Source organism: Oscarella lobularis, chromosome 8 (genome assembly GCF_947507565.1).
Source record: "Oscarella lobularis chromosome 8, ooOscLobu1.1, whole genome shotgun sequence".
NCBI classification, from domain to species: domain Eukaryota; kingdom Metazoa; phylum Porifera; class Homoscleromorpha; order Homosclerophorida; family Oscarellidae; genus Oscarella; species Oscarella lobularis.
This window is the reverse complement of record NC_089182.1, coordinates 1,978,958-2,000,394: the sequence shown is the minus strand read 5'-3', so window position 1 is coordinate 2,000,394 and position 21,437 is coordinate 1,978,958. Positions and strand designations below refer to the sequence as shown.

The following is a 21,437-nucleotide window of genomic DNA, read 5'->3' as shown; positions in this document are numbered from 1 at the left end:
CCTGTTGATGAGGGTTATGCAGTGCACCCTCCCCCCTCCAGGACTGCGGTGGGTAAAAAAGTGGTCCCCCTGGAATCAGGCTGCCAGCGCTCACATCCGAGACTGTCCAGTCCCAGGCGTCTGAGCCAAGAGAATAAACGGGCTCTAACTCCGACCGAGGGGAGTATGGAGTGACCCCCGCGAAGCCTGTGCAGGCAGGCCGACAGCGAAAGACAAGGAGACTCATGCGCAAAAAAATTTACTTCCGGTTTACTTCCGGGTTTATTGAAATAAAAACGATTTACCTACGTTGTTTTTGCCCCCTCCCCTCCCCCCGCAATCCCATTGATCTACAGTAGGCCCTTGCTCTTCAGGAAAGCATCCTGAGACGATTCTCTGCCTAGAAAGTCTCTCAGCATGTCTGCACCATCCTAGAACGAGAAGTGTGTACTTCATCATAAAATGCAAGGCGAACTTACTCTTGAACCTCCAGGCTTCAAAATGAGCGTGCGATAGTCGTTGCCTACTTTCGGATTCAACAAGCCTTCCTTCTTAAAACGAGAATGAAACATGTCGGCGGAGAAAACTTCACTCCACTGCAAAACGAAGAAGACTAGCGTTGCACGCGCATACGTATCACACAGCCGGCGGTGCTCACCAGGTAGCCGTAATACTGGGCGTCGTAGCCTCCAGCCAAGTGCTCAAAAGTAGCAGGAAAAGAAGTGCCTAATATAAAGGGTAAGGCAACGCTGTGTTTTATGCGTATCTGACTTACCAGATGAGGCAGGTACGTGGAATACGTCACGTTGGACTTTGGAAAACGTGTCCACAACATCGCACTGTCGTGAAAGAATTTCAGGAAGAAAGATCAATTCGTTTTTGTTTACCTTTCCTCCAGTGTGAATGATCTGATCAAATAGTCCAAATGTAATCTAAGTAAACGCACGTATAGAAAAACAAAACAAAGCTGTCTAGTGCTCTCACTTGGCGAGCGTTGTGCACGCCTGTATTCGCATTTCTTGATGCCACCAACTTTTCCATCATTTCTTCAGGAATGCTTGATCCATCTGGGATAGAAAACAACGGTGAAGAAATATGCGCGTTGCTTTTCTGTACCCTTGTAGTGCTTTGACATTCGCGCAAGCGATTCCTTTTCCCAACACCAATTTTCCAGCATTTGAGATGGAGCCTCGACGAAGTCTCTCTCCACTCTCGTGCCGCTGAACATCGCGTAGTCGGCTTGAGCGCAGATTTGATGCATTACGTGACCAAATTCGTGGAAATACGTCACAACCTTGCAGAAGAAGAACGCTGTTTTATACGTCCAAGATAAATGGTTAAAGAGGGACCTACCTCGTCATGGAGAAGCAGCGAGGGTTTCTCGGCGGTGGGTTTGGTGAAATTAGCCACCATTGCGGCAATAGCTGGCTGGCGTTTTCCATCCGAAAGTAAACACCCGGGCTGAGTGAAAACAAGACTAGTTATTGGCTACTTTTCATTAGTGTATCAGCTTGCCTGTAGGCCAAAGACGGCCGCGTGGCCATACTTTCCCTCGCGCGGATGCAAGTCCAAGTAAAACCAGCCAAGGAGATCCTTGCATTCGGCATCAGTGCAGCTAAACTGTTGACGTGAAAAATTCCGTTTGAACTGATGCAAACTGTTTCATACTATGTACCAGTCGAACGTCTTCATGCCAAACGTCCGGATTGGAGACTTCAGAAAACTTCAACCCCAGCAAATCCTTCAAGAACACAGGGCATTGACTTTTACGCACAACAGGAAAGTCTGCTCCCAACCTGATATATTCCTAAGAGTCCTAAAAGGAAAAGTCATTAATTAAATGAACTCTTTAGTCATCTACCTCCTCACCCTTGGTGACGGCATCCAACGGAAAGTATTCCTTCAGCTTCTGCTGATCGACGCTGTACTCCTTCTCCTCAACCATATTCATATAATAACGAACGTCCCAGCCGTTAATCCGGCCGTCATTTTCAAACCCGAATTCGTCGCACTACCTCCCATAAAAAAATCAATACGTTAATTGTGTTATGTCTGCGTACTTCTTCACCTCCGAGGACTTGTATTTTAAAAACACGTCTAATTCTCTGTCTCGCAGAGGCTTAATTCGTTCTCCTAGTTCGGCTAAGAATTTTTGAACTGCATCTGCTGTCTTGGCCATTCTCAACTTCCAAAATACAAATCAATATTTTCAACCTTAGAAAAAAAACGGCACCTTACCTCAGTTATGTAAGAAGCGTGATTTTTATAGCCAAGCACGTCGCTCAACTGCAAGAGAAACAACATCGTATCAATCAGAGGATATTACAATATTGTCTCATGTTTTTTTATTTGCAGCGCGAGTCAGATATTTTTACAACATGCAAGAGCGTAATCACTCATCGGATCATAGCCCAGTGCAAATCATCATCGTCGAAGTAAAAATTTCAAAAGCGAACGCACAGCGTTACGTTACCTCGCTGCGCAACACGACGAGCTCTTCGAGGATTTTCGTATTCGCGTCCTTGCATCTGCAAAAGCGAAACTTCAAAGCGACGTCCTCTTCGACTCCTAAGGTAATTTTCACCTGGACAGAAATGCCTTTTCCAGCCGTTGACGCGTCTTTGGTATTCGAGCTCTTTTCATAGCGGGATAGTAGTGCGGATATTTGAGAGACACGCAACGTTTGCCGTCGGCGGCCTAAAAGAAGAGAATCACAATGAAGAAAGTACAGTACTCAATAAATCCAATTTCTGACCTTTTCTAGGCCTTGAATGAAGTCCTCAGGCAAGCCCACTGAAAATGCATCGTTGGAACAATGGAAATTATATGAACAAAGTCGGCATACCTAGTTCACTCTCAGCAAATTCGAGAGTCGTGTTTTCCTCGGCGAGATTCTTCGAAAAGCTGATTGACAAGTCGCTCATTCGTTTTTTGATCTCCTTCACTTTCTGCTGCTTTTCCTCAGACAAATGCAAGCCTGAATTTTTGCTAATAAAAAACAGGAAAACCCCCACAAAGAGTCCCAAAGCAAACCGTTTCGTTTTCCCAAAACAAGAATTCGATCGACGAGTCGTTCCGTTTCCGGACTCGATCCTCCAACGCCTTTTTCCTAAACGGAAATAAAAATTTTAATGAACAAAATTTACGTACGACATACTTTAATCGCCGCCACCGCATTGAAAACGTCTTGTCTCATACTAAAAAACTCTCATCGCGTGATCCTTTTTTCGTTAGACCTCGCCTAACCTCATTTCGACATCGAATTCCGACAGTTTCTTATCGGCTTCCGTGCTCGCATTCCGAATATCTTTGTTCGGATGAACGTGATGAGGAAAATCGACGAGAGCTCGGCGAGTTTCGTACGACGCTTTGTTGTCCGCTAGGACCTGTCGAGCACGTGGCCACAAGAAAACGTTTTGGGCCTTTTCGAGTATCCCTTTCGCGCTCACTTTGATCGTGTTGTCAAACGTAACTTCGCTCGGCTGCAGGCGACCCACCGAATCGAAGCGCGATGTCGACGTTCGCACGAGTTCGTCCGCTTGGCGCGCGATCGACTCTTTTGTGATGTCCTTCCAGTGAAGATGGAAAAGAGGATGCGGAGTGGACATTGCCCTCGTCAAAAGAACTCGTTTCGATCGATAAACGCGAAACGCGGCACGCATGAAGTTTTACCACGTACGGGAGTCGCCGAGTGCGGTATGAAGCGGTATGTTGCCCGCGCGTAATTTCAGCTACATTTATCAATCAACCTACAACATTAGAGAGAAAAATCATGCACACTGTACGTACACACAAACGTCCATTCATGCAAAACGTCCCTCTTCACGCCGCGGCGCTTCAATCCGAGTCAAGAAGAAAGCCTACCTAAAAAAGAAAAGGCAATTTCTGTTCAATATATCCGTGTACGTACCGTGAAGTCTTGCGTTCGCATCGGAATTATCCAGGCCACACCACGTGGAGGTTCGAACGCAGTTAGTGGCCCAAAAATATTGGAAGCGAGACCTTGCTTCATTGGCCCAATCACGACCGGTACGGCCTGGATCGAGAACGGCTCTCCCACACCGTCCCCCCGACCGCGTCGTACCGGGGCCCCAAAGAGGCCGTAGACTTTCGCTTAGATAGGAAGCGAGCCTACCGTGTCGGGAGAGGAATTACGAAGCGCTTACCGAGTCCACCGATCGAGGGTCAGCGTTTTTTGTCCTGGGGGTCGGGTCATCTTTCCGCTATAGATCACTAATCCGAGTGAGGAAGTACCACGAGACACTGGGCCCCCACACGTTTCTTTGGCGGAAAGTGGCAAACCTTAGTCAGACGCTCGCTCAGCATAACGCAAAACGCCTGACTTCGCAATCCAAGCAGTCCACGACCCTTTGCGACCCCCAGTGCCGATGTAGCGCCGCGAGAAGAACTCGCGCGACGCCCGTCCACTGCGCCTGACAGTTTCAGTGAGCATCGACAAAAGACGAAAACGCTTTGGTGACCAACGATCAGCTTTCCCAGTTCACGATCAACCTCAAAGGTTCAGCCCGATGGCATCCCCCACCCTAACGCAAGACTGAAGATTGGGCGTTGGCCCGTCGCTTTTATATCGAAGATGATGCAATATCCAATGACATCATTGATGTGGTCGATTCACCAAGGCAACGAATCGCTGGTTGGCTGAGAAAGTTCGCGCCGATTTTTCACGTGATCCCCATGAGGCCGTCAAGCCAGTTTGCCGGCCGGTTTTAGGCGCTATAATTCAAAATGGCGGATGATCCCTCGTGTTCGATCGGCCATTGTTACGCGTGTTTCGTTTAGAATTCTAACGTTTGCCCACGTTTTTCCTCTTTTTAGGATCCGCTTTCGCGCACTGCGAGCGCGCGTGAATGAAATCTCCGTCCAACTCGTCCATGATCGGCCAAGTCGATTCGTGATCGTCGCAGACAGCCTTGGAATTCGCTCGCCACTCGAAACAAACGACGAAAGACTTCGATCGAGCCTTGCAGCAGAGGTATGAGCGAACGGGGTCCCCTTATTGATCTGGTCCGTCCCATTTAGGCACTTACATTGATTATTCAAACGACGTCAGGTGAAAATTTCACTAATAACACTATCTATGCTTGCGTTATTTCAGCTACATCTACCAATCAACCTAAAACAGAAGTTCACCTGTATCGCCAATACAAAAACAAGCAAGACACTACGATAAAAACACATACAATCAAAAACATCTAGTCCTGTCACACAAATACGTTCAACGAATCCTACTTGAAATTACTGTAGAGATCAAACGAGTCGAGGTACTCAAGCAAAGTAGCATAGCAGAACTTGAATTGTTCCTGAAGCAAAATAAATACATATACATACGTCAATAGAATCTCAATTGTGCACTGTACCATCGTTTGAACCATTCCCGGACGCTGAGTTCTGAGCAATTTCACAGTCAAAAACAAATCGACGACATTTTCCGCCTTCATTCTTTCAAGTGCAATGCTCAACGCAAGCAAACATCCAGTTCGACCAACCCCAGTACTAAAGAACAATCAATATTAATATTAGAAGTGCGTTCTCCGGACGAAAATCACGAAGACGCGCACCTGCAGTGCACGGTCACCGGGCCGTTGCTAGAATTGCGCTGGCTCTTGTCTACTTGACCAATGAGATCAATGACGGATGCCCCGTTGGCTGGAACGCCGCCCTCTGGCCACGCAGTGTAGTGGAACTGACGTACGGTTCGCATTTCGTTTTCCTATACGCAGTCAAACTCGTAAATAGCGCGAGACGCTTTTGAACCCCACAGGCATACCTTGGTGTGAGTGACCGTGAATTCTCGAAGCGTGTAATCACCCAAATTGTTCTGCTTCACCGCGCTGATAACAAGATTTCCGTAGTGAGCCTTCTTGTTCAAGGTGGTGGGCCAATACTGAGCACACGCCTCCTGAAGTCAAAGAAAAAAATTTAAACTGTGATAAGCGTCGTTTCTGCTCCTCCTCCTCCTCCTAACCTGGCCTCTTTCGTTCAATTGACACAGCATCACAATCGTGCTGGAATTCTTCTCCCATATCATGCGCCAGAAATCATTGATCGTCTCCGGAAGCGGAGACTGAGTGGCAATGAAGCCTTGCTGACGCTGATAGCTCTACACGAACACCATCAGACCTTAGTCAGATTTCCTGCAAGGAACGACGAGCACTCACATCAACGAAACTTGCGTTGATGTAGTCAGACCCTTCCACGCCGGGAGTGACCATCAGCATGACGCGGTTCGTGTCGTCTGAAAAAAGTCCAATAGCCAAACTACTATGAGTGTCGGTAGGATTCCTAATCTTCAACTTACACGGAACTATGTTGGTAGTGCGATTTTTCGAATGGTTTGCTTCCACGTTTGCAGCCTTGAAAAGCGCCGGACCGAGAAGTTCGTTCCTGATGGCTAATTTCTGACAAAAAAAGTGCTGGGACACTTCAAAGTGCGATTTCGCGGGAGTCACCTTGAATTGTTTCTCGATTCCAGTCATTTCCGTTTCCGGATCGACGGCGGACAACTTCTGAATGTAACGTCTCAAGTTCGTCGTATCGACAGCCGTTTTGCCACACGCGATTGCCTCCACGAGAGACCCGTGAACAAAAACGTATTGATTCTAATACAAATAGCGTCCAACAAACCGGGTCCCTGATCACAACTACTTCCTACCTCGGTCTGAACCATGAAATTTCTCTGGCGTCGAATCGTCAACGTGTATCCGTATACGTCGACCGTTCCTTCGACGTCGATTCGCTGCAATTGAGCGTCGGTGACAATGAAGGTGCCGGTGCGTCCGACTCCAGCGCTGCAGTGTACGACGATCGGACCGGCCGGATCGTGCGGCGGATTGAAAGCTCGAACGCGGCGCACGAAGGCGAGTAGGGGAGAGAAGAAGAGCGGAACGCCGTGATCTGGCCATTGAATAAAGTGGAATTGCTTGACGGTGCGCAATTTTTCGGGGTCTTCCTACAAGAGAAACTCTTCCAAGAAAAACTAAATTAATGGCAAAACTCACAGCGTGAAAGACTGAAAACGTGCGAACAACGTGATCAGATAATTCGACAGAATTTTCAGCAGAAACAGTAATTTTTCCGTAATTGAAGGGAGAACCGGGCTCTGGCCAATACTTGAAGCACTTGGGCTAACGCAACCGCTAATCAATAGGTAGAAATTCACAAAAGTATTTTCTCACCCTTCCTTGTTCTTGAAGTTTTGTGATCATGACAATTGTCTTGCTTTCGTTTTCCCACACCATTCTCCAGAAATCTCTTGCTGTGCTCTCCGTAGGACCTGCACAGATACCAACCCAGGTAATATCCTATAGAAAGCTGTGGGAGATCTGCTCACCTTGAGTAGCAATGTAGCCAGGCGACTTGTCATAACCCTAACGAGAGAAAGACATCATAGAGAGAGATTTTTTAACTAAACGAAAGTACATCGAGAAAGTTTGCATTGATGTAGTCGGAGCCTTGAACGCCTTCAACCGTCTGCATTGCCACTCGAGTTGAATCGTCTGAAGTATTCCATTAAAAAACAGATAAAAGAACGAAAAATTTCTCACAGGCTACTATATTGGCATATCGATTCTTCGTTTTGTTAAATTCACTTGCACTATTTTCACACGGAGCTTTCGGTGCTTGTTTGCCAATAGACTAATTCGCGCAGAAAACGATGAGCTCCTATAGTGACCGCGCAATCAAACTAATCTACTGTACCTCATACTCCACTTTGAAATTGTAGTTGTCATTCGCTCGCATGCGATTGCAATAGTCGGCAAACTGACTGGCAGGAACAGGAGGAGACGGTTCATAGACAGCCACTAAGAAAGAAAGAAAGAAATCATCGAGTATAAATATCTTCAAAGATAACAAACCTTTCTGCATTGTTGACATTCTCTTGAGTCGAATGCTGGGTGTTCCAGCCCTGGGCATATCTGCGCTCTAAACCACAATTTTGAGTACGTGCCGGCATTCGCGACAAACTTCACTAACCGGATTGTCGATGACGTCGAGACCGGCCGTGACGTAACGCAACTTATCTTCTTGTCGCCGACGCCTAAACGAATTTCAGATAAGCCGTCAACACACGCTCATCAAAATCCTTACTTGAACCACACTATAAAAATGACGAGGATGATGACAGCCACAAGGACAGCTACAACAACGCCCACAGCAATGCCAGTTGTATTTACAGACTTATCCGACGCTAATACAGCGAGTGAAACACAATGAGATTTAAACTGAGACGTTTTCTGACTTACTTAAAATCGGAGCGCTCCAATTACTCGACGTGTAAACCGTATATTGTCGTTCCTAGAATAAAATAGATACATAAACATTTCCCCAACGTTTCAATTTTTACTTCAGATCGTTTTCTCTAAAAAAACACGTTTTTATTAAAAGGTGCACCAACAAGGATCGTCTCCATAATACCTTAGCCGTTCCAGGTGGAAGAGAAGCCAAATCCGAAAAAGCTCTGAGAAAAACCGTGTAGTATTCACTATTGTCGACCGGACCGTTCTCATATTCCGTTCTGTCGCTTGGTTGATTTTCGCCGCCGACGATGAAGTATCCGTCGTCTGGGAAAAGGTTCGAGGCAAACTCGGCGGTGACGTACGGCAGTGGCGTCTCGGATGAAGACGCTTCTGCGTACGTTTTCAGGTCGGACTGTTTGAATCGTTCGTCCGGTGTTTGGTCGAGCGACGACGTGTCGGGAGTCGCTGTACTTTCGTCGGTTTCAAGTCGAAGAACGACGACTTGGTAGTGACTGCGAAAAAATGAGACCCGCCCCCGAAAAATTAGAAAAAGTGCGAATTATATGTATTGTCGTTCCCACGGCACCTGATCTCTCCAAATTGATTCGAGCTTCGGAAGACCCTAACGGCAAATGACGACGAAGTCGTCTCGAGATTAGGGTTTGAAGCAATGAGTTCTTCGCCAACGGGCCCCGGCTTTACAAGCGTCGGAGGCGCTGCAACATCAATCATAAGAGGAGGAAAATCTCCACATATAATCAAACAGACCTGCTGCAAAAGTCTGCACAGATGTTTTGGCGCTTGGTCCAGAACTGACTGTCCTCGCTCGAATTTCAATCATGTAATTAGTATTCGCTTGCAAATTCGTCACGAGAGTAGTGGTAGTATTAGCACCCGTAGAATTTTTTGCAATCAGCAACGCCGTTGAGGTGGTCCCGTTGCTAGTGGTGTAGGTTTTTTCCGCCGTCAAGTCGACCTGCCTCAGAGAATCAAATTACGACAACCAACAAGAGTTATCGAGCATACGCTGTATCCTTGAATTATTCCATTCAGAACTTCGGGCTTTTCCCACGAAACTCTGGCCACGCTATCGCTGACAGGTCTGGCTGATGGATTTCGAGGCGCAGAGGGCGCTGTACAAAAAGCATGCAAGACCTTTATAAATTCAATACAAAGACTTACCATCCTGTGCCGTTTGATAGCTGACGTCAACTGAGTAGCGACTGTAGCCCACTGTAAACGCTCGAATGCGAAACACGTAGAAGGTAAAAGGCGATAGGCGGTCAATTGTTGCTGACGCTTCCATTACGCTTCTTTTTTTCCACTGATCAACTGACAAGTCTGAACTAGTCTGTTCAATATACGACACCTCGTAACTCCGTATGATTCCGTTTGGCTGAGACGGCATCTCCCAGGCAAGAGTCATAGAAGTGCTACTGAAACTTGTACGTCTGACTCCAGCCGGAGGATCATCTGGCGCTAAGAGACAAAAAATACATGGTACGACACGCTGTCAGAATCAAAGTAATCCTTACCGTCTTCGTCGGTTTGCTCAAACTCTGCATCGCTGAAGGGACCCGGGCCCACTTTCGTTGAAGCAGAGACTTTAATTTCGTAATTCTTGTATTTCCCCAATTGTGTCAGCAAGTGATTAGTTGCATTTGGCATTATATTGGGGAAAGTCTTGGGTGAACCAAATGACGACTCGCCAGTCTGAAGTCTATACTCAATGGTGTATGATGTAATAATTCCATTTCGCTCGCCGGCTTCAACGGGCTGCCAAGAAACGAGAATCGATTGCGAGCTCTTTGCTGAAACAGTAACATTAGTCGGAGGGCCTTCCGGTTCTACGAAGGAAAAATAGTCGGTTCAAGCGCAAAAGAAATAAACTACGACGTAAACAAACTCACCAGCTTGGGCTGTTTGCACGACCATTGAAGGTACACTGAACGCTCCCTCTCCAATTCCATTTACTGCCTTCACCCGAAACGTGTAACTCGTAAACGGTTTAAGACCGTCAAAGAATGTACTTGTTGATCCAACCCCAACGTTGTCTTTCGTCACTCCATCTTGAACCTGTTCCACGACGTATTTTGTCAACTCGCTATTTCCATTAAACGACGGAGCTGTCCACGACACCGTAACGGATCTGGCCGTGACGTTTCTAATTAGAACGTTGGTTGGCATATCAGGCGGTTCTAAAAGAACTTCTCATTCCTGTACATTCAACGTGCAGCTCCAAGATACCTTGTATACTGATATCAACGGTCTTCTTTTCTGATCCCACTCCATTAGACACAGTACACGTAATATTACCTGTGTCCTCTCGCTTGGACGATGGAATTGTTAGGTTGCTTGTCACCGTAGGAACTTGTTCGCCATTTACGCCTGGCGTAAACGTCATGACGTAACGAGCCGGCAACGACGCATTTCCGTTCTTAGTCCAAGCTACGATTGGTTTGGGGAAACCCTCCGCTTTACACATCACAACCACAGGCTGGGTTATGATTACAGTTCTGCCAAGAGGGTCCTGGCTGATACGAGCGGGATCTAGAACAACAAATACTCTTTACCTGCGGATGAAAACAAGATAAAGAAACTTACACTGCACTATGACTTCTGCGTCACTGCTATCAACACCAACTTCGTTCTTTGCTATGCACTCATACGCGCCTCTGTCGTCAAATTTGACGTTCGTCACTGTCAGTGTTGATGACGCTAGAATTTTGAGTGCATCAAATCCCGAAACAACGCCACTCGTCACGTTGACGCCATTGTGCTGCCAAAAAATGTCAAATTGGGGGTATCCCGTGGCTTCACACGTCAGTGAAAATTGAAGGAGTTCCTGAGACGTCGTGTTTGCCGGAAACGTTGTAATCTCAGGTTGAACTACAAATAAAACGACGCTGAATAAGACTACCTTTTAATTGATCTCTCCACGCACCGTTTATTGTGAGTTCCACTGTAGCCTTGTCCATTCGTCTTTCTGCCAATTCATTTTCAGCTCTGCACTCATACTGACCTTTATCGATAAAATAGTCTGTTTGTGCTATAGTGATCGTCTTATTGTCGGAAGAGAGAGTGACTCTTCGGCTGAGACTTCCACTAACGAGTTGTTGATTATTTTTCCACCACGTGATTCTAGGTTGCGGTGTTCCCGTCGCACTGCACATGAACGTGGCGCTTTGAGGCTGAACAACAGCGAGATCTTGGGGAGGAGAATCGATGACAGGAACAACTGGCAGAAAAAGAATTTAGACTCTCAAACAATTCAGATTATTATTTTACCTTGAACGCCCAACATTGCAGATGCACTGACAAATCCGTGCTTGTTAGAAGCGTTGCACGAATAGCTTCCCATGTCTGAAGGATTTACATTGGAGATAATTAAATTCCCTTCCTCGAGCGTAGGAGAATCTAAACGGATTTTCTGTCCAAGCTGGATAGGCGTTCCATCCTTTTTCCACGAGAACGATGCACTGGGAGCGGCAGTCACTTCGCAAACGATCGTCGCTGTTTGGCCTTCAACGACATTTACATCCTGCGGCTGCTTGACAAATTCAGGAGGCCCTTGAGATACGCTCGCTGCAGAAAAGATTGAAAAAATTCAAGTCGCGAATTACCTTCAATGTTCACGACGATGTGCGCAAACGCCGAACCGACGGCGTTTGTTGCCGTGCACCTGTAACCCCCGCGAGATTCTTCCGATATCTTACGGATGACCAAACGAGCGATTCCCGTGGAGGAGTCAAAGGTTTGATAAAATGGCTTAGAGCCAGAGGAACCGGAATCCGTATCCAGTGGCATTTGGTTTGACTGATTCGACCACGCGATGTTTCCCGCCGCGACACGAGGAAAATCGTTTGTTATCGTCATCTCCAGAATGAGTGGATTGTCTATGATTCCGATCAGCGGCGTTTTCTTGGGAGTCACAGTGGGTGGAACTAAATCGGGAAAATGAAAAGTTCATACCATGATATAAATACTCATACCTTGCACGGTCAGTGTGGCTGCTTTGGAAGTCGCTGAAGCTCCAATCCCATTGTCTGCTTGACACGTGAAATCCCCATCATACGATTTTTGTATGTTTTTCAGTGTCAGCGTGCTTGTTGTTGTGTACAGATCACGGTCTGATCCCGTTGACATTTGAAGGACGTCAGACGACATCAAATTAGCACTACCCGTTGTAGACCACGTTATATTTGGAGCCGGTACTCCCGTCGCCGAGCAAGAGAACATAGCTGAATCCGATTGATTGCGCGTAACAGACGCTGGATCATTAGTTACCGTGGGAGACACTAGAAATACCGAAATAGAAACAAAGCAAATACCCATCACATATCAAGTTACCTTGCACAACTAGCCTAGCCGAGAGACTGTCTGCTGAACCGAGTATATTCTGCGCTCTACACTTGTATAAACCTACATTTGCGTTTGTCGCACTCTTGATGGTCAGCGTCGACGTTTTGTTGGCGATTTGATTACGGCGACGAGCGGATGAATCGGAAGCCATCACCGTGTACATAGAACCTTGTGTGTCAATAGGAACGTCGTCTTTCAGCCAGCTGATGTCCGGGTTGGGAACCCCAGCTGCTGTGCAAGTAAATGTTGCATCAGTAGACGAAGTAACGGTGCTGCTCGAAGCATTCTTCACAATTTCAGGAGGTACTACAATACGATAGTCAATGCTTATTTATTATTCTCGCTATTGTTCTCTGTACCTTGCACTGTTACCCCAATATTTCTACTTTGAGTTGGAAACAAACCGTTTTGTGACTCACACTTGTACGTATCAGAATCGTCCCAACCGGGCATAAGAATAACAAGACGACTTTGGACAAGATGAGGTGATTTCGAATTCTCGCGTTCAGGATATTCTTCAATCATGTATTTGTCTGGCGTAGATGATAAAAGACCGTTTCGATTAGACCATTCAACGGTTGGTTTAGGAATTCCTATCACTTCACATCCAATCGTTATGTTTTGAGACGCGTTCAGCGCAACATTTACATCATTAGGAGGAAGAATGATTTCATTTGGAACTACAGGACAGAAAATAAGGTACGAAATGTTAGGTCTAGTGAGATATTTCTCACCTTCTACAGTCAGATTGATAGCTGATGATTGTACCGAGCCTAGTAGATTAGATGCAGAACAAACGTAATCCCCAGCATGAAATTCTTGAGCGACAGGTATCACGATAGAACCGTTCATCAAATCGGTATAGTTTCCTCCAAATACAACCGGGCTTCCGTCCAGCGTCCAACTGAACGAAGGAGATGGCGTTCCCGTTGCCAAGCAATCAAAACGAATACTATTTCCTTTCACAACGACTTCAGGCACCGGTGACGAGGGATAAGAAACAACAGGAATCACTGAAAGATATCAGTTGATTGAGCTCCCGTCTATAATTCATTTCTTACCATTGACCGTTAGACGTAACGTTGAGTTGTCCATTCTAACGTCAGGTGAGTTGGATGATACATTGACGTCGTTTGTGGCTATGCATTTGTACGTTCCGGTTGAAGATCCCGTCACACTTCGTAGGGTCAACGTCGCAAACGAATCTCCATTAGGAAGCGCTCCATTCATCTGCTGATCCTTGAGAGACTGGTCATTTCCGTCAACCACTCTGTACCACACCACAGAGGGAGTCGGAATACCGTGAGCGGTGCAATTCAACACGGCGTCGTCCGTCTCATTGACCGTCATATCCATCAGGTTGACAGGTAAAACCGCCGGAACTATCAAAATTTGTTATCTCTTATTAAATTCAAAGACACAATACGTACCATTGATTGAGAAAGTGAACGACTTTGTGTCTGATCCAGCTGCATTTGATGCAGTACATGTATACATTCCGCCAAGAACCTCCGAGGCAGGAATTGTTATTTCCGTGCTGTCGGCATTAAAAGTGTATTGATCCTTTGTGTCATCAGTCACAATGACAGTGTCTCGGAATTTCCACGTGTAGCTTGGTGCTGGATAGACAGTATCGTCGTTGCTTAGCGACACTGTGAATTTTTCACTAACACTGCTGCTCTCAACCACGACTTTGTTCGAAGGAGAAATTTGTTGAATCGTAGGCACAACTAGAAAAACCGAATAGTTTAATGTTAAAAGTCCAGTGCATCGCGATACCTTGAACTTTGAAATTCAATTCTGAGCTGTTTACGCTGGTACTGACGTTGTAAGGACTGGTCACTTGACAGACGTACTTGCCATTTTCGGACGAAGGTTGCACGCTCGTTATAGTCAATGTTCCAGACAAGGTCATAGCGCTTGAATCGGCTGATTGAGTAATTGTAACTCTTGAGACCCCGTTGTTCAATTCTGCCCCGTTTCGAAACCAACGAAACGAAGAGGGCGCAGGATCTCCACTAGCTTCACACTTGACAATCAACTCTCCGCTTACGTTGACAGCATTCGCTGTTGGACCTGTTGTAATAGTCGGTAGGCCTACAAAAACGTGATAAATCGTTCCATAGTAATTATTTTTGTATTACCTCCACACAGTTGCGTGTTGCAATCCTGGCTGTCAGACGCTGGCCCACTGCAGTCGTTTCCTTGATTCAACGGACTTGGATTCGTGCAAGACCGTGAACGCGATTGCGTTCCTCCTCCGCAAGTCTTACTACACGATCCCCAGTTTCCCCACGTAGTATAGCCACCATCTAAAGGGAAACTCGACATTATTTCTACAATGATAAAATGAACACACCTCTTTTCACGCTAACACTTGCTGACTTTGTTGAATATTTGCAAGTGTAGTTTTTAAATGCTGTCTCCGAGGATGGCATTACTGTTAGTTGCAACTTTCCAGACGCTTCAGTAATAGTAACATCCGCATCAGAACTGTTTAATTGCTTTGCTTCATCATTCCAAGAAAGCTCAGACAGAGGAACATCGCTAGCCACTTGACAATCAAACAAAACGGACTGTCCTATCGTTGTAGCCTCTGATTTGGGTTGAACTAGAAATTCACTCTTAGAAAACGATTGGACTCGATTATCTACACTGCTCTTACCATCGACGACTGCTGAGTTTACAGTCACAGACGCCGTGGAAGAGTCTGCAGGTGATCCTATACCATTACTTGCCTGACAGTAATATGAACCCGCATCTGCCGTTTCAGCAGATGACACGCTCAGTGTGCTTGTATTTCCCGTTAGAGCTGCACTCTTTGTTCCACCCAATGCAATCGCTGAACCGTCCTTAAACCACGTGACGTTGCTACAGCCACGATCAATGGTGCACGTCAAAGAGATAGGTTGAAATTCGGTCACAGTTGCTCCTTGAGGATTCGTCACTATTGTGCTGGCCGCTATAAAAACGACGTCAGCTAAGCCTCTCTATATTGTAAGCAACACAATATTACATTGGCAAAATGCGGTGTCTTCTTCCATTTCTGTCGTTTTTCCTCCGCAGGTGAAGTTAGGCGGTTGACACGTTCTGGATCGAGTTCGTTTACATGATGATGAACATGACCATGCGCCCCAACTGGACCAGCCTACGAAGAAACAATGTAGAGAAAGAGAGTTTCTAAATGCATAATACGCACTTGGAGTGTACAATTCAACTTCACACAAATACAATATTGCGTAGCGTGATTTCCGGCTGATAATGTAAACGTAAATCCCATTTGCTGTGTCGTCAGTACAGTTAATGACAATAGGATTACTGCCATCATTTGTCCAAGTACCGCACAATTTATTGTCCGTTCCGCTCCCGCTTGTTAAATTTCCAACATACACTGATGCACCATTCAGGTAACTTAAACGATTGCTTTGTGAAAGAATGGAGACAGAGGAAATTACGGTGTTTGACGGTAGCGTTAATCGCAAATATGTACTTGCCTCCTTCACCGACCGAAAACAATTACTGTTTTGAGTTGAATCAAGTCTGTCTACAGCTTTCCACATTTGCCATCCGGAAATTTCACTCTGAACAGAAATCTTTCCCTCGTGGTAAATGTCCAAAACTGATTCTGTTTAGAAGAAGACATTAAACGCAAGGACTGACGCTGATAGCGTGACTTACTGTAAACAATTTGAACATCACACACTTGCAGTTGAAGAGAAGAACCAGATCTCTTGATGTTAACAAATTGACCCAGTTGAGGTGTATTACACACAAAACTGAAATAACTTCCATTGTTGGTGGAATGGGTGATTACACTTCCACATTGATAATTGCTATTTCCGTTGTTGGTAACTGAGCTACCGACAGCCACAGACGAATTCCTTCCACCGTCACCAAAAAATTTCACTTTCACTTCTGTCACGTAGTACGGTTGGAGAAGATCAATTCTCAACCAAGGATCAGTGCTACTCGTAGTAGAAGAGCACTTGCTGGAATCAGATGAAGAGGAATCATTGTCAATTGCTAGATCTGCTGAGCTCACTTCTGAAGACTGGACAGTTTCAGCTTTCAATTGACTGAGATTGGTCAGAGTCGATATATCTGTCAAACATGTGTAATTTAAGTCAGAGGAAGTGGCAATTTAGTATTTACCGTTTGCAACGTTTACGATGACTTCACACAGAATCAGTTGCCCATTGCTGCCACTCGGATCAACTGTTGCGTGAATATAACGACCAGTCAGACTGCCACATTCAAATGGGACACTCTCGGGAAGACTTCCATTGCTAGGGTGATTAAAGGTTGCTCCGCATTGAGTTTTGTTGCCGCTAATGGAACTGCTGTCACTCACGTACATTGCTAAACGGTCAAAGTTCGCAAGGTTGACGCCAGTACGAAGGCTAGACGGCGTCACAACTTGAATGTTTTTGATTTCTCTAGAACTGTCAAGCTCGAGTGTCCACCAAGGATTGGCTTCTATCTTCGACACGAAACACGAGTTTATTCGAGTGGACGTTCCTTCGACGGACCATTCAGGAGGATGATTGTACGGTCCGCTTCTAGAAACAAAGGAGCTGGACGACGTCACCTTGTAAGGACTGTAGATGCTCGTCACTTTTTCTAAAGAGAAAGACCGTCGTGAAGCGATCCCACCCACGCCCACTCTTCCCCACCCATTTTTATTGCCCGCAGCCAACCCCAAAGGTTTCTCCGCCACAAACGAACGCGTATCGCCCCTTATCGCGCGTACGACCCATTCGCGCTACCACTCACCTCCGTCGAGCCCGTAAACACTCGTGACGAAGAGCAGAAGGACGGAAACAGCGAGCGGTCCCCGAACGATCCCGACGCCCGCTTTTCGGGGAAAGAACACGGCCATGTGAACGCAAACAGACTCGAAAGACGGGAGACGGGCGAAGAGGCGTGACAACAGAAAGGAGAGAGGTGCACGTTGAGAAAGAAACGAATGCGGAGTGACGTTTGAATCACGTGACGCCCAAAAAGTCCTCACACATCATGCACACAACTTCTGTTATCCTAATAGCCGCCTCGCCTAGTATTTCCCCCGCGTCCGGTGGACACAATTATCAGTCGGAAACGTCTCGGGTCGGCACGGCAATGGGCGCGGCGGGGCGCGGCAAACCGCCGCGCGACTGTAGCTGCCTCGAAACGGGCGCCGGAGAGAATAAGGGACTCGCCTCGAGCCAGACGGTTCTCTGTTTGGAAACGCCTAGTCGAAAGAGAAGATAAGGGGAGGGGTTGAGAAAAAGAGAACGGATACAGGTGGGCGTTGTACTCATTTCGTCTTTCCGTCTACTCGAAGGCGGCGTCTTGGAGGCGGGGACTTTAGTGTTGAGCTGTTCCTACAGAAACAGTGTCGTTAGAAAACATCGAACGTTCTTTCTTCTCACCCGAAGCATTTTCTCTTGCTCCTCGATCACGCACGTGCATTCTTCGACTTCGCGACGAAGTCGATCCGTCTCGCGTCGTCGTCTCTTTTCCACCGATCTCGCGTCTTGCCAGAGAACGCATAAATGAATGAATGAATGAATGAATGAATGAATGAATGAATGAATTACATCGTCACCTTTCAGCGTTTCGAGTCGCTTGATGCGTTCCTTGAGCCGTTCCCATTTCTCTTTCAAACTCGTTTCTATGCCTAAAGCAAACGCGCGCCTGTCTCGACGATCGAGCCAGCGTCTCTAGCTCTTTCGCTCACGATCTCTCACGAGCTCAAACGGCATGTGAAAGTGCTCCGAAGGTACAGCAGCACCGTCCGTTTCCGTCTCGTGGATTTCCCCTCCATCCTCGGACTTGATTATCACACATAAAAATGCCATTAATTAATTAATTAATTAATTGATTGATGATCATCCGTCGTCGCATCGTTGTACCGTCTCCAGTGCCCTGGCACCGGTTCTGTGACTGCTCAGTACTACTTGCAATTCTCGCTGCATGGCGGCGAGACTCTCCCTCAACGTCGTATTTTCGTTAATTAATTCCTATTCGAGACAGAGACAGCATGAAACAACATGAGATGTGTCTGCTTACATCACTCACCCTTTGCCGTTCTTCATAATTGCTGATCACCTTGCGATGCATCTCCTCTTCTTGCCTAAGAGAAAAAAAGCACAAATCAAATCAGGTGCCACATTTTCTCGTAGAAAAATTGCTGCTATGGCTTTTCCAATGTATATTGTGACACTACTCTTTTTATATATATGGACGCACCTAGCCGCGGTACTCCACAGCTTTCGTTTTCCATCTTTAGCCTTATTCAACACGTCTCCCGCAATCTTTCCGCCTTGCAATTTGTCGCCCATCAGCTGATGAAATCAAAATGAAATAAAAACCATCTACAGTATTTATTCTGTCTTCCTACACTTGAGAGTCTCTCTTTCAGCTTGTTATTCTCCTTCTCCTTCTTCCGCGTCTCGTGCGCGTACTGGGTCGCTCGTTGAACCATGACCGAACGCACTCGCTTTCCCTCCTCCTTTTCCGCCTGCAACTTCTGCGTGAGACCGCGTATGTTAACCTGAAATTGACGCTCCTTCTCGCGCAAAGACGCCAAGTCCTTCTCAAGCTGAACAATCTGATCCTGTAGGAAGCAGATAGTCCAAGTACATTAATTAATTAATATATAGTATTCCCTCTCAGGACAAAGAGTCTCCGCAGGACGATGCCCTATAGTATCTACCTGAAAGCGAGTGTTCATGGTTCGCGCGTGATCGGCATCGCTAGCGCATCGCTGCAATCTAGAAAAAGCCCATAATTGTTTATTAATTTTAGCCGGATTAATTAACTAATCAGCCTTTACGAACTTGGTTTGAATTTCGTCGCGCGCACGAACGCCCGTTTGGTGCTTGAGAAGAATATCGCGAGCCGCGCGAACGAGCTGCAGGGTATTTATCTTCGGCTGCGCCTCTTGGGTCTCTTCGAGAAACGATTCGAATCCCAAAGCGGTTATCTCCTAGAAGACGTCTCGGCATTGTGCTGCATACAACGTTTCGCTCGCGTACGGCATTTAGAAAGCGTGCCCAGCGCGTCAGTTCGCTTTCCTCTTCGCTCCCCGCGTCCATGAGAAGCGCCTGCCAGCCAACAGCGACGAAATTCGATCTTCTGTCCGTGTCTTGGCTCGCGAATCGCGTCACTTCCAAATTGCCGCTTTCATTCGACAAGGAATGGGGAAGTGTACGGGTTTTTCGTAGCGCGAGTACAGCTCAAAACAATGTGTGCAAATAACAATGTGCAAATAACGCTGAAGTGCTCCTTTAATTAATACGTCATCGGTGAACTATGAGATTTCCGTTCCACGATGAGCCAAATGCCGTCAGATTAGCGCTCGTGGCAAAATCGTCTATGAAGTGACTCTCTCCAACAAAATCATGTAGTCTAATATCATATATGTCTTTAGTTTTAGATTTAGAATAATAGTTGTAAGGCTCTTCATCTGTAGTACCACCAAAGCCGTACAGATGTAGATTCTGACACAGATCAAGCAAGAAAAAGATGCTTCTCAATCCGCACGTTGGTCTATATATTTTTGCTTTCGTTGACCAACGCATCGACCGATAAGCCAAAGCTCTCTTAGCCGTCTTGAATACATAATCTGACATAATATAAGTCTTCAATCCATACTTTTTCCACGTGGACTCCGCGCACTGGGTACTAGCCCCAGCCGAAGTCACGGCTTTGTCGACTGTGGAGTCATCATCGTTTTTATTAGCTGTAAACGAGCAATGAACCATGAGAGATCCGTTTCGAGGAGGATCCGCGCACTTCTTTAGAATTTTCGCCATCACATAATTGAATATGGAAATGTCGGCGGGACGAGCGCCGACGTGTTTTTCGTAGCCCTTCACGGGCGGATCGTTGAGTCGCACGACGAGATCGTGCGAATCGATTTCGGCGCCAAATTCGTTCTTCATCAAATTGTAGGACGAGCCGACGAGCGAGCACGTTTCGTGACGCGAGGACAACTGCTTATAGCGAGAAAAATCCGCATTTTTGGCAAGACGATACTGCCACGACTTGACGCCATCCAACACTGGGAGTGACGTCGGCGCGAGCTTTCCTACGCACCTGAGTATTGGGCGTGCCCCTGTGCAAAGAACGTCGTCAATCACTGGCAACTTCGTCGCTCTTCGCGGCTTTACGACCGGCGTTGAAGTCGGGACGATGTCCCGAGCTTTTCTGATACTCTCTTGTTTGATATAGCTATGGTGATAGTAGTAGTGCTGAAAGTAGTAGACTTGGGACGCTATCATACAAGCTGCGGCCACTGCACAGAGTCCCAGGAACGCTGCAAATACGCTTGGCACTTTTAGTGACATTGTAAACAACCATTGAACCATTGAGCGTTCTGGGGGCAGGGAACGTCATGAACATGCGCATTAATACGTCATCGGTGAACTATGAGATTTCCGTTTCACGATGAGCCAAATGCCGTCAGATTAGCGCTCTTGGCAAAATCGTCTATGAAGTGACTCTCTCTAACAAAATCATGTAGTCTAATATCACATATGTCTTTAGTTTTAGATTTAGAATAATAGTTGTAAGGATCGTCATCTGTATGCATAAAAAAGGATTGAGCAGGCGATAAACCTAAATATGCTGTCTAAAGTAGTAGTGTATATACACATGTGTTTATTTTGTAATCACACAACAGTACGGTTCCTTACGTCGACAAAATCCCCCCCCCCCCCCCCCCCCCCCCCCACGTTGCGCTACTGTTCTGACTCCTACTGAGCAGGGCGTGGTCCTCACTGCTCGTAGGACTTCACCACCAAACAGCCCCCAAGGCGATGTGTGGTGTACAGTACGTCAGATTGGCGCCAA

At 46.5% G+C, this 21,437-nt stretch overlaps 4 protein-coding genes across 4 annotated transcripts; all 4 read right to left on the bottom strand.

The window, feature by feature from the left end:
- Nucleotides 1-313: 313 nt before the first annotated feature.
- LOC136189832 (thimet oligopeptidase-like) lies at nt 314-3,659 on the bottom strand. The gene is made up of 22 exons (XM_065977858.1): nt 3,429-3,659; nt 3,226-3,365; nt 3,137-3,176; nt 3,013-3,088; nt 2,825-2,956; nt 2,735-2,772; nt 2,564-2,676; nt 2,453-2,507; nt 2,218-2,265; nt 2,048-2,164; nt 1,849-1,990; nt 1,776-1,795; nt 1,655-1,720; nt 1,495-1,599; nt 1,333-1,440; nt 1,096-1,273; nt 964-1,046; nt 867-911; nt 755-818; nt 638-705; nt 459-575; nt 314-410 (listed from the first exon to the last, which is right to left on the bottom strand). Exons 1-22 carry the CDS (start codon nt 3,639-3,641, stop codon nt 330-332), a joined length of 2,049 nt encoding a protein of 682 aa, XP_065833930.1. The 5' UTR covers nt 3,642-3,659; the 3' UTR covers nt 314-329.
- Nucleotides 3,660-5,066: 1,407 nt separating this feature from the next.
- Nucleotides 5,067-17,551, bottom strand: LOC136189813 (tyrosine-protein phosphatase Lar-like). The gene is made up of 47 exons (XM_065977832.1): nt 17,373-17,551; nt 16,752-17,219; nt 16,278-16,700; nt 15,799-16,224; nt 15,616-15,747; nt 15,265-15,561; nt 14,959-15,210; nt 14,744-14,911; nt 14,379-14,696; nt 14,030-14,329; nt 13,661-13,981; nt 13,334-13,612; nt 12,959-13,279; nt 12,588-12,905; nt 12,230-12,535; nt 11,861-12,181; nt 11,526-11,807; nt 11,182-11,475; nt 10,842-11,126; nt 10,485-10,787; nt 10,148-10,435; nt 9,773-10,084; nt 9,420-9,716; nt 9,264-9,370; nt 9,006-9,213; nt 8,824-8,953; nt 8,416-8,749; nt 8,345-8,359; nt 8,244-8,295; nt 8,089-8,188; nt 7,975-8,038; nt 7,857-7,923; nt 7,699-7,802; nt 7,545-7,635; nt 7,420-7,496; nt 7,331-7,367; nt 7,176-7,273; nt 6,999-7,124; nt 6,653-6,949; nt 6,450-6,599; nt 6,299-6,398; nt 6,159-6,235; nt 5,966-6,100; nt 5,768-5,899; nt 5,559-5,710; nt 5,358-5,493; nt 5,067-5,300 (listed from the first exon to the last, which is right to left on the bottom strand). The coding sequence occupies exons 1-47, from the start codon at nt 17,476-17,478 to the stop codon at nt 5,226-5,228; spliced, it is 9,681 nt and encodes a 3,226-aa protein (XP_065833904.1). The 5' UTR covers nt 17,479-17,551; the 3' UTR covers nt 5,067-5,225.
- Nucleotides 17,552-17,573: 22 nt separating this feature from the next.
- On the bottom strand, nt 17,574-19,783 carry LOC136189843 (afadin- and alpha-actinin-binding protein-like). The gene is made up of 12 exons (XM_065977872.1): nt 19,619-19,783; nt 19,421-19,569; nt 19,297-19,354; nt 18,982-19,197; nt 18,831-18,925; nt 18,660-18,714; nt 18,494-18,601; nt 18,319-18,412; nt 18,187-18,258; nt 18,011-18,114; nt 17,896-17,962; nt 17,574-17,829 (listed from the first exon to the last, which is right to left on the bottom strand). Exons 1-12 carry the CDS (start codon nt 19,676-19,678, stop codon nt 17,687-17,689), a joined length of 1,221 nt encoding a protein of 406 aa, XP_065833944.1. The 5' UTR covers nt 19,679-19,783; the 3' UTR covers nt 17,574-17,686.
- Nucleotides 19,784-19,802: 19 nt separating this feature from the next.
- LOC136189811 (CMP-N-acetylneuraminate-beta-galactosamide-alpha-2,3-sialyltransferase 4-like) lies at nt 19,803-21,040 on the bottom strand. Its single transcript, XM_065977831.1, has one exon. The coding sequence runs from the start codon at nt 20,951-20,953 to the stop codon at nt 19,883-19,885; it is 1,071 nt and encodes a 356-aa protein (XP_065833903.1). The 5' UTR covers nt 20,954-21,040; the 3' UTR covers nt 19,803-19,882.
- Between the last annotated feature and the right edge of the window lie 397 nt (nt 21,041-21,437).